The 13,128-nt window shown below is 38.7% G+C and overlaps 1 protein-coding gene across 1 annotated transcript in view; it reads right to left on the bottom strand.

Annotated features, from left to right (window-relative positions):
- Positions 1-1,432: 1,432 nt before the first annotated feature.
- The window catches only part of LOC116971039 (endothelin receptor type B-like), a 41,383-nt gene continuing 29,687 nt past the window's right edge, over positions 1,433-13,128 (bottom strand). The window contains exons 4-7 of the mRNA XM_033017842.1: positions 9,707-9,859; positions 7,495-7,628; positions 5,760-5,868; positions 1,433-2,933 (exon numbers count right to left, since the gene is read on the bottom strand). Of these exons, the coding sequence (XP_032873733.1) occupies positions 2,775-2,933; positions 5,760-5,868; positions 7,495-7,628; positions 9,707-9,859 (555 nt within the window). The 3' untranslated portion in view covers positions 1,433-2,774. The remainder of the gene's footprint in view (positions 2,934-5,759; positions 5,869-7,494; positions 7,629-9,706; positions 9,860-13,128) is intronic.

Here is a 13,128-nt window from a genome sequence, read left to right on the forward strand (position 1 = left end):
CCGGCGACGGGGGGATCGGTCTCCCCGGACCGCCCGCCGGCAGCGGACCCGCTCCCTCCCTCCCTTGTCGCCAGGCTGACCGGCACCGTGGATGGAGCCGATGGACCAGGCGGGGCAGACACCGCAGCCCCCGACACGGAGAAGCGGGCACACCTTTTCCCCCCCACAAATCACCCCACGGGTAAGATTGGACCCTTCTCGGTTAGTTTAACACCGCCGATAAAAAAACAAACAGATCCCTCCCTCCCCACAACGCAATATTTCAGGTCCCACTCACCCAAACAAACCACTGGGCGTCGAGGCGATGCATTGAAAATGGCGGCGACCTGATCCCGCCAATTGCGCGCACGAGGAGAGACGGCGTCATTTTACGTCACCAGCTCCCCCCCCCCCCCCCACCTGCGCAGGCGCGGATGGTCGCGCAGCTTTTTTCCCCAAATCATCCCGCGGGCCGAAACCAGAATTTCCCGAAATTCCGGTAAATTCCTTCAAAGTAGAAACACTGATTGCGCTCCAATTTTTTTTTTTCTCTCGGGATTTGTTTTTATTCTGGGAAAAAAAAAAATAGGGGTGCGACCGCACCCAACGCCCCCACCCCCCCTTCGGACGGCCATGAGCTTACACCACTGAATCACAAAAGTATATGAGTGGAGAAAATACAGCTGCCATGACTTACACAGAACATAATTTTTAAGGGCTTGCATCTCACATTTAATGAAAAATCAAAGAAAAAACACGTTTGTAGTATATAATAGTTATAGAGCATTATAAAACTATCAACACTTTGACCTTATCTAAGATCAGAGTCTGAAATTCAGAGACAATATATATATATATATATATATATAAAAAGGCAAACTTCCCAGTGATGTGATCCATCACCTTCACACAACTTGTAGCTTGACATTATAAAATACGTCAGATGTATTCAACATCTGGAAAACAAATACAAGAATTAATTGGCTGCAGATGGCATATAAAATGTTCAGAAGTCGCTTTTGTAGCGTAATTTCTGGCATGTTGCATTAAGTACTCAAAAAGTATTTAAATAAAATTAGAGAAATTAAGAACCATTTTTGTTTGAACTATATTGTGGGAGAACTGCAGAATTCGTTACAATCATCAATAATTCTGAACTTTTCTGAGGCATACAGTGTTGCATTAAGATCCTGTGATTTATATTCTTTTAAAAACATTGTTATGGATTTTTTTGTCTTTTTATAATGCTACCGATGAATTATTTCTATCCATATGCACATCTGTGAAATTGCTAGATGACAATAATGATACCGATTTAAACAATATACAGTATAATTATCACAACTGGTTATACATAACATGGAAAAGGATATAATTTCCTATATCTAATCATTTAAATGCCTGTGATGCTTTTTGTGGGCGAGGTGACAATGGAGACAATGTTTTTTTTCCCTTTTCTTGTGAACTACAGTATAATATTTTTATTAAAAATGTGTTACGTCTTAGAGTAAACGTTTGAATTGAATCAAATGAGTTGCCAAATCTGCCTCCCTGCTGTCCCTGTTATATGCAGGATAAAATATTAGGATCCCAGATGTTAAAATGCAAGTGACTAGATATTGGATTTATTCCTTTTTTTGGTGTGACAAATGTGCTGTGTAGTGCATCTAATGCCCGAGTAGGTCCCCTGTAGATATATATGTAAAATAAAATTGAAAGGTGTTATGGCAGCTTACACATATCTGCTGAAACTGCTGCATTTTTAAATAGTCAGACCTTGCATTCTCTCTGTGGCAGCTGATGTTTGGCAACATAAAAGGTGGTATGGACATGAGTGAAAATATAGGAGATAGAGATCTCCTGGAGGGAGATGCTGTAAGGCAAGCCCCAGGTCATAGTCAGGTCACCAAATGAGAACTGTGCCACTAATGGTTTCACTGCAAGTGCAGAATAATCAGAGATCATAATAGGCAGCTCAGACGTGTTTAATCCTTGGTCTTGCTAGTGATGGAGCAAATAGTCTTGTACCTTGATCATAAATTATGAGCTTGGTAGATGTGTGTAAGGCATCAATGTAAATATACAGACCCTGTAATTGACATCTCTCCGTGCAATATGCAATGCTCCTAATCTCCTTGTGACCATTCCCCAAGAGCTCAGTTTATGTCGGTACAGGAGGACATGTTCCATGTGGAATTTCTGATGCCACTAGATGTGCAATTGATTCCAGGAAAATGCCAGCCCGGCCCAGTGAATTTTGCAAAGTGGCAGCAGTAACATGGGCACAATTTGACTTGGAAATAGTTGCTGACAAGATTTAACCCGGCTAAAATGGCATTTTTATGGGTTTTACCACAAGAAAAACAGGTGTTAATGGATCCAACTTCTCTGATTTTTTTGTAAAGAACATGTGCATGAAGACATTTTTCATCTTGAATGGGAGCATGTAACAGCCAAGTGACAAAAATTGTGAAACATCAGTTTCAGTTTAAATAGTGTTCCATTGGTGGATGTAAACCTATTGTGGTCCCCAAAGACACTTCTAGAACATAATATTCCACTTGTATACTTGACCTTTTGAATATTTTCTGATGATATTCACAACAAAAATAATTCAATAGTGATGCAGAAACAAACAGTTTGAAACAGACAATAGAAGTTTTTTGGGAGCCCAAAACGAGTCTGAGACGATGGGTCCAAATCATTTTCCTTTCTGCCTTCTGTTCCACCACAGTGGATGTTATAACGTCTGAGACATGGAGGAAGGTGCGAGCTCTACTCATTTCTCGATGTCGTCAAGAACTACCGCCTTTCAGGCAGTTCATTCTGTTCTTTCGGCTGCTACGGTTATTGTGCTTCTGTTTTTTCCAATGTAAGCTTGCATGTTTGGAAGTATCGTTCATGGGCATCACATTCATCAGAGCCCGACTCTGGCAACAGCAGCACAGACAGGACTGAAAAGTACACAAGTAACACATTAGCTTTCTACTTAGAAACTACAGCAGAAACTGCAGTGAGAGAAGGACTGCTTAGCAAACCCATGCAGTGATTTAAATATTATTTGTGACTTTCTATAACTCATGGCCATAGGCAGACAATGGTGCAGCTTGCAGAGCTGCTAGCAGAGCTTCTGACCTCCAGTGGTGTCTGTGTGGAGACTGCATGTTCTTCCTGTGACAGCATGTTTCCACCGGACACTCCAGTCTCCTCCTACTTCCCAAAGACATGCAGATTGCTAGGTAATTGGCTATTTAACCCGTCACCTGTAAATAGTTAGAGATAGGGAATGTGGGCGGAATGGTTTAGAGGGAAAATTTGTGGGGGGAATGGATTGGTCTTTCAGCATGGACTCAAACTGATTTTCATATAAATATGGAATATAACTAGGAAGGGTCAGTGCCTCAGTGACCTGAACTAGTTCAGTGAAGGAAGAGAACAGAGGGTGGTCCATGCATTTACAACTATAATGTTACATTGCGTATCTGTCTACCGCCTGATGCCGGTGGGAATGATGTTTATGCCTCAGGAAGAAATAAGAACTGACCCAGGAGATATGAACAATTCTGGTTGACGGAGGGAGAGGGTGGACTGCAGCAGTGAATGTCCACAGTTTTGAGATAGGACCCGGAAGAAGGAGTTCCATCTGCACCACGTGGCCCCCAAACCCATTCCAATATTTCGTCCATTGAACAGGCGATCGGTATACTAACGCCTTGTTAGTAGATCTACCCAAAATGTCACTGATGTTTACCATGGTGCTATGAGAGAGTGCTAATTGACACTGGCTTGAGTGAATGTTATAGTTAGCCATTAAGTGTAGCCAGTTAGCTCCTTCCAAGAAGAAAATGCCATCTCTGGGGATTGCAAGGAAAGATTAGAGCTCCTCTGTCCTAAACACCCTCACCCCCTTCCCAAACAGTTCCTTATCTTCAATTGGTGAGCACCTCCTGAGCTTTCCAAGATTTTCTGCTGACTTTGCCACCTATTCCAGGTAGGAAATTAAAACAATTCAAATCTAAACGAGGCTCTGGAATTAAAATAGCTCTAGCTTAATTTCTGGAGCAATGGATGAGCCATTACAAACCCACAAAGAGTTAACACCAAGGCTTAGGTGTTCAGTTATCATTTAGTTAAATAAAAAGCCATACCAAGGGCTTCTGGATCCTGTTAAACCTGCTTTCGAATCAAATCTCAACACGCTTCAAGAAGCTAAATGTAAAGGCACTTTCCTGATGTCTTGCAGCAGAAATTCTGCCATACGCTGTTCTTATTTTTACTTTTCCCAAAAAGGGAAACTGATGTAATATATTCCATTAAAACATTTGTAATTATACCACGTGTGAGTATAATTGTCATTTAGATTATATGTGGGTCAGAAATATATATTTTAACAATACATCTCAAAATACGCGAGTCATTGGCAGAGGTGGGACTTATTGCCAATGTCTGATAACACTGTGATGGTATTAGTGATATCTTCTCTTGAAGGTGCAGCAGTAGGCCATTCGGCCCTTCAAGCCAGCACTGCCATTCAAAATGATCATGGCTGATCATCCACAATCAGTACCCCATTCCTGCCTTCTCGCCATATCTCCTGACTCAGCTATCTTGAAGAGCTCTATCTCACTCTCTTGAAAGCATCCGGAGAATTTCATTGAAACATACAGAATATCGAAAGGCCTGGATAGAGTGGATATAACCATATAACAATTACAGCACGGAAACAGGCCATCTCGGCCCTTCTAGTCCGTGCCGAACACTTATTCTCCCCTAGTCCCGTCTACCTGCACTCAGACCATAACCCTCCATTCCTTTCCCATCCATATACCTATCCAATTTATTTTTAAATGATAAAATCGAACCTGCCTCCACCACTTCCACTGGAAGATCATTCCACACAGCTACCATTCTCTGAGTAAAAAAGTACCCCCTCATGTTACCCCTAAACTTCTGTCCCTTAATTCCCAAATCATGTCCTCTTGTTTGAATCTTCCTTACTCTCAATGGAAAAAGCGTATCCACGTCAACTCTGTCTATCCCTCTCATCATTTTAAAGACCTCTATCAAGTCCCCCCTTAACCTTCTGCGCTCCAAAGAATAAAGACCTAACTTGTTCAACCTTTCTCTGTAACTTAGTTGCTGAAACCCAGGCAACATTCTAGTAAATCTCCTTTGTACTCTCTCTATTTTGTTGGAAGTGGAGAGGGTGTTTCCACAAGTGGGAGAGTCTAGGTTAAGAGGTTATAGCCTCAGAATTAAGGGACGTTCTTTTAGAAAGGACATGAGGGGAAATTTATTTAGTCAGAGGGTGGTGAATCTGTGCAATTCTTGGCCACAGAAGACTGTGGAGGCTGTCAGTGGATATTTTTAAGGCAGAGATAGATAGATTATTGATTAGTACAGGTGTCACAGGGGTATGGGGAGATGGTATGAGAATGAGGTTAGGTGGGAGAGATAGATCAGCCTTGATTGAATGGCGGAGTAGACATGATTGGCCGAATGGCCTAATTCTATTTCTATTCATGAACTAATTAATGTTTTCTAGCGCAGGCAAACAAATTAGTCCTGATTAGCAGGTAGACAAAAGTGCTGGAGAAACTCAGCGGGTGAGGCAGCATCTATGGAGCAAAGGATTTCCTATTTAGGCAACGTTTCGGGTTGAGACCCTTCTTCAGACTCAATTAGTATGTCAGTTTAATATATATGAACACACCCATTTTCATTGGGACTTGGGAGGGCTCCATATTCAAATAACATATCCCTTAAAATGAGGTTCCTACCTGGAAGCAATTCTTAAATTTCTTGCTCACGAAGTAGAGAGCGATGGGGTTTATACATGAATTCAGAGTTGCCAGATTGATGCCAATGAAATTCAATACTAGCAAAAAGCTATTGAAAGGAACAATCCGCTATTAGTGCATTACAGGTATGAACAATCTCATGCGATCTATTTTGAAGAAAACAAATGAAAATATAATTCATCAAATGATCAACTTGTTGCTGCGGCTGCTACTGAATAATTTGCTCACTCGCCTCTCCATTCTGAAACAGACACGCCCTGAAATGTGGGCTTGAAGGAGTAAGTTCACCACATAATATTATCTGCCAAGCACTTTTCCTTAGTACTATTCAGGAAAAGCAGCCTTAAATAACTGCTGATTAGAATGAGGAACATCGTCATGATGCATATTCATTTTTATAAAAATAAGGCGAGGGTTTTAAAGCAATTTGTCACTAAATCAATATGTATTGTATTATATGAACTTTGGTTAAGAACATGCATGCATTTTGGGCTCCCCAAATTCAACATGTTAGCTGTGATTCGTTAGACTACTGTCTGGTTTTCTCTTTAATATGAAGCAAATATTTTACAAATTTTCGGTTTGGAAGGAAATTGCGCTAGGCCTTGAGTAACAGCTGAGGCAAATAGATCATCTTTGTCCCTCTGGAATATAAAGTTTTTTTTTGTTCTTAAATACCTAAATGAATATTAAAAGATGGACTCAGAAGAGTGTATTTAATGTGAAGTAGACATTGTCAGTTGCTGGACCTTATATCAAGCCATTGGTTTGCCTGGAACAGAAGAGATTATGCATGGATCTGATAGAGGCAGTTTGAATCATAAGTAACACAGAGTAAATAGAGGGAAACTTCCCATTGCCAGAAGAATCAACAGCCAGTGAACTTAAACTGGGGTGCTTTGGGGAAAGGTGTATTATGAAATCATCTATTATGTACCCAAAAGTGGATGTGTTTATCTGATAAGTACACACAAAACAAAAATAAATTGCCCCTAAATACTTAAAGGAAGATAGGGGACATTTTCTTCAAGGTAACTTCTGAGAATGGGACAGAGATTATGGACTGAAATTACATTCCTTAACAAATGAGCGGTGTAAGAATTCCCTTTTTGAAAATGTTCCCATGAACTCCATTCCCTGTATCAGTATGGTCCTATTCTGGCCACAGTGGCTATTTGACAGCTTTGATAGCCATTGAGACAGAGCATGTGGCTTCATTAACTGTCAATGTCATCAGTGGCTGGAAATGTAGGGGGAAGGTCACTTCTCAAGAGACGGAAGTGATGAGCAGGCTGGAACAAATAATGTTGGACTAGCGAGTTCAGCTCACTTGTCACTAGACGATCTGTCGCTGTGCCCTCATGTCTCAGCGATGGTCTTGCATTCATAACCTTCTGAGAGCATATTTATAGGATACTTTAGTGGTGAGTGTGCTTCAAAATTAAATGCTCTGAGTAAATTCTGAAGGAATAAAAGATGCTATGCAACTGTAGGTTCCTTCCTGTATATTAACACAATGCAAATCTATGATGTGTTTTTTCTGTTCTCTGATGGTAAACATGTAATTTTAAACAGACAGCCTTAAACTGGTTCATAATTTTGATAATTCAGTGGAAAATAAATTTCAACAAACTCATTAACAATTCACGTCAGTATCCCTGAAAGGAAATTCAAGATTCATGTAAAGAAAATGTAACTTGTTGCTCTAACTTACTTAAGCAATTCACATCTGTTTGGGTCATCTTCATGGTAAATAGTCATCTTTAAAATTCTGCCAAGATGGAGAGGGAACCAGCACAGACCAAAAATCACAACTAAAAATAAAACTGTTTTGGCCACTTCTCGACGCTGAAAAATAAACACAAAAGGAAGCTTTAGTTCAATGAATATTAACCACTTGTACGTGGCCACAAGTCAAAAAACCATTTCCCAACCCAAATATCTGTTAACTGAGGGTCTTGTATTTACCAAACAGTTGGACCTAACCACATACTACTCATTCTGGTATAAAGTCATAGAGAGGTATTCCAGCTCTGTGTTACATTGTAAATTGTCCCATTACTTGTAAAATGAGTGAGATATCTCATGAAGTCATATGGCACAGAAATGGACTCTTTAGCTCCATGCTGCGTTCTATACCAAGGAATTTTGATATACTCATCTCAATACTGCTTAAATGTTATGTGAAGACCCGTCTCCAAATTTCAACCACTCTCTGGATGAAAAGGTTCTTCATCTAATCCCCTCTAAATATACTTAACTGAAACTATATCCCCTGGTTATACGTATCTCTGCTAAAGACAAATGTTTCTCACTTTCTATCCAATTTACAGCACTAATTTTGCATCAACCATGATCATGTTAAATGGTAGGGCAGGGTTGAAAAACATGTTGACCTCCTCTGCTCCTACTTCCTTGTGGTTTTGTCTTCACTCAACAACACACTTAGTCACTTCAATTAAATTACTTAGCAGGATCTCCCCTTAAAAACAGTCTTGCTGACGATCGCTGATCGGTCCCAATCTCTCCAAGTGCAGTCTAATCCTGTCACTCAGAATCTTTCCCAATAATGTACCTGTCACGTGTTGGACTCGCCCCATGCTGACTTGGACCGATCCTGTTACTGCTATCCAAATGTGCGGCTATCTCATCTTTTATAATTGACTCCAGCATTTTCCCCACCACCGATGTCAGGCTAACTGGTCTATAATTCCCCGTTTTCCCTCTCCCGCCTTTCTTAAAAAGTGGGATAACCATAGCTACCCTCCAATCCAAAGGAACTGATCCTGAGTCTATAGAACATTGGAAAATTATCACCAATGCATCCACGATTTCTAGAGCCACTTCCTTAAGTACCCTGGGATGCAGACCATCAGGCCCTGGGGATTTATCAGCCTTCAGTCCCATCAGTCTATCCAACACCATTTCCTACCTAATGTGGATTTCCTTCAGTTCCTTTGTCACCCCAGATCCTATGGCCATTACTGTATCAGGAAGATTGTTTGTGTCCTCCTTAGTGAAGACAGATCCAAAATACCTGTTCAACTTGTATGCCATTTCCTTGTTCCCCATAATAAATTCACCTTTTTCGGTCTTCAATGGTCCAACTTTGGTCTTAACTAATTTTTTCCTCTTCACATACCTAAAGAAGCTTTTACTATCCTGCTTTATATTCTTGGCTAGCTTACCTTTGTACCTCATCTTTTCTCCCCGTATTGTCTTTTTGGTTATCTCCTGTTGTTCTTTAAACATTACCCAATCCTCTTGCTTCCCGCTCATCTTTGCTACGTCTTCGCTTTAATATTTATACTGTCCCTGACGTCCCTTGTCAGCCATGGTCGTCCCTTTCTCCCCTTGGAATCTTTCTTCCTCCTAGGAATGAACTGATCCTGCATTTTCTGTATTTTTTCTAGAAACACCTGCCATTTTTGAAATGCCACTTTCATCCCTTGGAAGAGTTCGCCACTTCTTCATCAACCCCAATATCGCTTGTGTTACATCTTTCTGACTAACAAAAATACATGAAAGAAATTATGTCGGAATAGTGGACAAACGGGATCTACAGTTTAACCGGAGAGTTAATAATACATTGAGGACAACTTCAAATAGAGTCATATCTGGCTCACTCACTTTTAGTCTGGTTCTCCACTGAAAGAACAGGATTGGCAAACTGACTTTTGATTTTATTTTTGGAATTATTAACAATGTAATTGAAATTTTTGGAAGCTTTGATCATACATTCATTTACAATAGCTTTCACTGTATATAACTGGAAGGGGGTTGAAAACGAATGGAAAACGAGTAAATTACGAATGGAATTTACGAAGGATAGCCTAGGAGATTGAAACGCGTTGAAACTGAGAAGCTGGGTCAGTATAGATGATACAATTCTTTTATGATACCAATGGATAGTTGAAAGATTTTACCCGTTTGAAGTGCTCGCTCAGAGCGATCCGTAAACTCTTGTTCCTCTTATTCAGCATCTCACAGGTCATTAGAGTGTAGAAGAAAGCAGTGCAGGCCAGAGGCATGCAGAAATAAAACACGAACATCCACCAGTCCTTCACTCTGATGTAGAACTGCAAGACAACACATCATATTCGGTTAGATGCAAGCAGCAGACACAGAGCCAACAAAATACACTCTTCTTTTTAGTTATTCACGTAAAAGCGCATTTTCAAATGTACAAACTTGTTGTAATATTGAAAATCTCAGTTGAAAAACAGTCAGGGCACATCAAAGGTTGGAATTAGTAATGAGCCAACTTTTCAGTTGATCACAATGGCAGTATACCTCTGGCAAGGCAGAATCTGCATCCCTGTGTTTCCTGTCTTAATACCAGTCAAATTATTTAGATCAGGAATGTTTGAATAAATTTGTTTGTCTGGATCCTCATTTGATTTTTAATTGCAGAAATTCCTTCCTGGGGTGCTGAACAAAGACAATGCCATGAGGCCTCTTTGCCAAGTCACCAATTCCATCCCTCCCCTTGCACTATCTGGGACTGAATCAGAAAGACTTGGAGAGAAAGAAAATAAATGGAATGTGTTTGGCAGAATTGATTAAGGAGAACATTGCAGTGCTGCAAAAAGGAGGAATTTAGGAAAGTTTCATGAACAAAATATATCTAGTTAGAGTTACAAACAAAAAGCTGCAATTATACAACTTGGAATAGACTACATGGCACAGGCTAATGGGAAGGATATGGAGGAACACATTTTCAGATACATTATAGAGAGATTTAAAACATTAGATGGATTTGAGGACTCGGACAGCAACATACAGGGAAGAGGAGGAAGAGGAAGAAATTCTTAAGTAAGTTCTGAATTTGTTTGATTAGTGGGCTGATGAACCACAGTGTGGAAGGGAAGCAAATGTCAATGTGGGAATGTTCACCAATCAATGATTAATTATGGAAAAGGACAAGGAGCAATCCAAAGTTTAAATATTTAAACGAAATACGGACAATTTTGTATATAAAGGAACTGCAATTGTTAGTTTATAATGAAGATAGACACAAAAAGCTGAAGTAACATAAAAAGAGGCAGCATTTCTGGAGATAAGTTATTGGTGGCTTTTTGGCTCGAAACCCTTCAAACTGAAAGTAGATGTGGGGTGGGTGGGGTGGAGAATCTTTGTTTTGGACTATTCTGACAATTTTAGTGAGTTGAGAAAGAATCTGGACCTGATAAACTGCAGGTGATAACAGAAGTAGGAGCAAGACCACAAAGGGGCTTGAATTGGAGAAATTATAATTTGATCAGTTTAGGCTACAGAGGCAAACCATTTTGCTTTGGAGCAATAAAATGCCACTATTTTATTATTGTTTAAAAGTGCAGGTTGTAACCACCATTACCAAATGATTCGTTGCAAACTTTTCCATAATAATGTGTGATGAAAGTTATTTTCTGTACTATATTTCTCATGTAACCAATTTAATCCTTTCTGATAGATCCCTATCAAAAACACAGAGGACAAATTATATTCCCAGCAAGCACAATTCTATTTTTTGTGCTTATGTCAAAGAAATTAGATTCCATTACATATGCCTTCTGGACTCAATACACGAGTAATTATTTATTTGTGAGGTAAAAACATATTTTTTTTTTTTTTTTTTTTTAATTTATTTATTAGAAGTAGACATATTATACAATGTAATTACATATTATAGTAGAAAAAAAACTTTTCATATACATCAGTCATACATTATTAAAATTTTCCATTATCAATTACTTCTGCTTCTAGTATTTTTATTTTTTATAGAAAGCGAGAAAAAGAGAGGGTAGAAAGTTACAAATAAAAAAGAAAGCAAAAAAAAACACAACAGAAAAACAAGGGAGGTGGAATGGGTTACCTGTGATACATCAATGGAGATAGGTTCGTAGGTTATAAAGTATAGAGTATAGTTTTTCATCTGTTCCTGAGTTCAAGTTTCAGCTGGGTCCTCGTGCTGTGCCAGTCTATCCCTTCAGATAGTTAATGAATGGAGCCCAAATTTTATGGAAAAGATCTTGTTTGTCCATTAAGACAAGTCTAATTCTTTCTAAGTATAGGGTCTCCGACATTTCCGTAATCCACATTTTGATTGGGGGGTTGTAGGGCCTTTCCAAAATTTTAATATTAATTTTTTTCCGGTTATTATACTGTAATTGAGGAAGTTTCTTTGGTTTGTTGTGAGTGTTAAGCTTTGTTCTGATATTCCAAGTATTATTAATTTTGTGTCTGGGTCCAGTTTTGTATTAATAACTTTTGAAGTTATTTCAAAAATATCTGTCCAGAAATGTTTAAGTTTTATACAGTTTGCAAAAGTATGTGTTAAATTAGCCTCTAAATGTAGACATTTATCACAAATAGGAGAGATTTGTGGGAAAATTCTATTTAGTTTTATTTTAGAGAAGTGTAATCTATGTAAGACCTTGAATTGTATTAAAATATGTCTGGCATTTAATGAACATTGATGTATTTGTTGTAAACTTTCGTCCCACATATCTTTCGTGATAGGATGACCTATTTCAATTTCCCATTTGTATCTATGTAGTTCGGTCGGTGGTACCTCGTTATTTAGTAGGGTGTTATAAATATAAGCTATTAGTTTTTCAGTATTAGGATGCTTGTTCAGACACTCATCAAGAATTTCTGATTCCCTATTCTTGTAAACTTGTGTATTAGATTTAACATAATCTCTAATTTGTAGATATCTGAAAAAATTATTTGAGTGCAGTCCATAATTCAGTTGTAACTCTTGAAATGAAAGAAAAGTACCTTTCCCATAAAGATGTCCTATATTTTTGATTCCATGATTTTTCCATTGTGTGAAACCTTTGTCCATAAAGGATGATTTGAACAAAGGATTATTTACAATGGGAAGGCAGAGTGGTATATTATTCAATTTTAAATCTTTTTTTATTTGTTTCCAAATTCGTATTCCACTAGTATTATGGGGTTTTCTTTATAGTTTTTTTTGTGCTGTTTTGTGGGGGCAAATATGATCGGTCCAATTTCAAAAGGTAGACAGTCTTCCTTTTCCATCATTAGCCATCTGGTTGTTGGTCCATTTCTTCCAGCCAAAATTCATGTTTTTATATGGACTGCCCAAAAAATAAAATAAGAAATTTGGCAAAGCCAGACCTCCATTTATCTTTGATTTACATAAGTGTTTTTACTTATTCTATGATTCTTATAATCCCAGACAAAACTTGTAACAATGGAGTCGACATTTTTGAAAAAGTTTTTGGGATATATATCGGAATTTACTTGAAGTAGGTACAGTAGTTGCGGTAAAAAAATCATTTTTTTAGCATTATTCTCCCAAGCATTGAATGGGGAGTGTTTTCCAGTATTGAATCTT

Source organism: Amblyraja radiata, chromosome 1 (assembly GCF_010909765.2).
Source record: "Amblyraja radiata isolate CabotCenter1 chromosome 1, sAmbRad1.1.pri, whole genome shotgun sequence".
Classification (NCBI taxonomy): Eukaryota; Metazoa; Chordata; class Chondrichthyes; order Rajiformes; family Rajidae; genus Amblyraja; species Amblyraja radiata.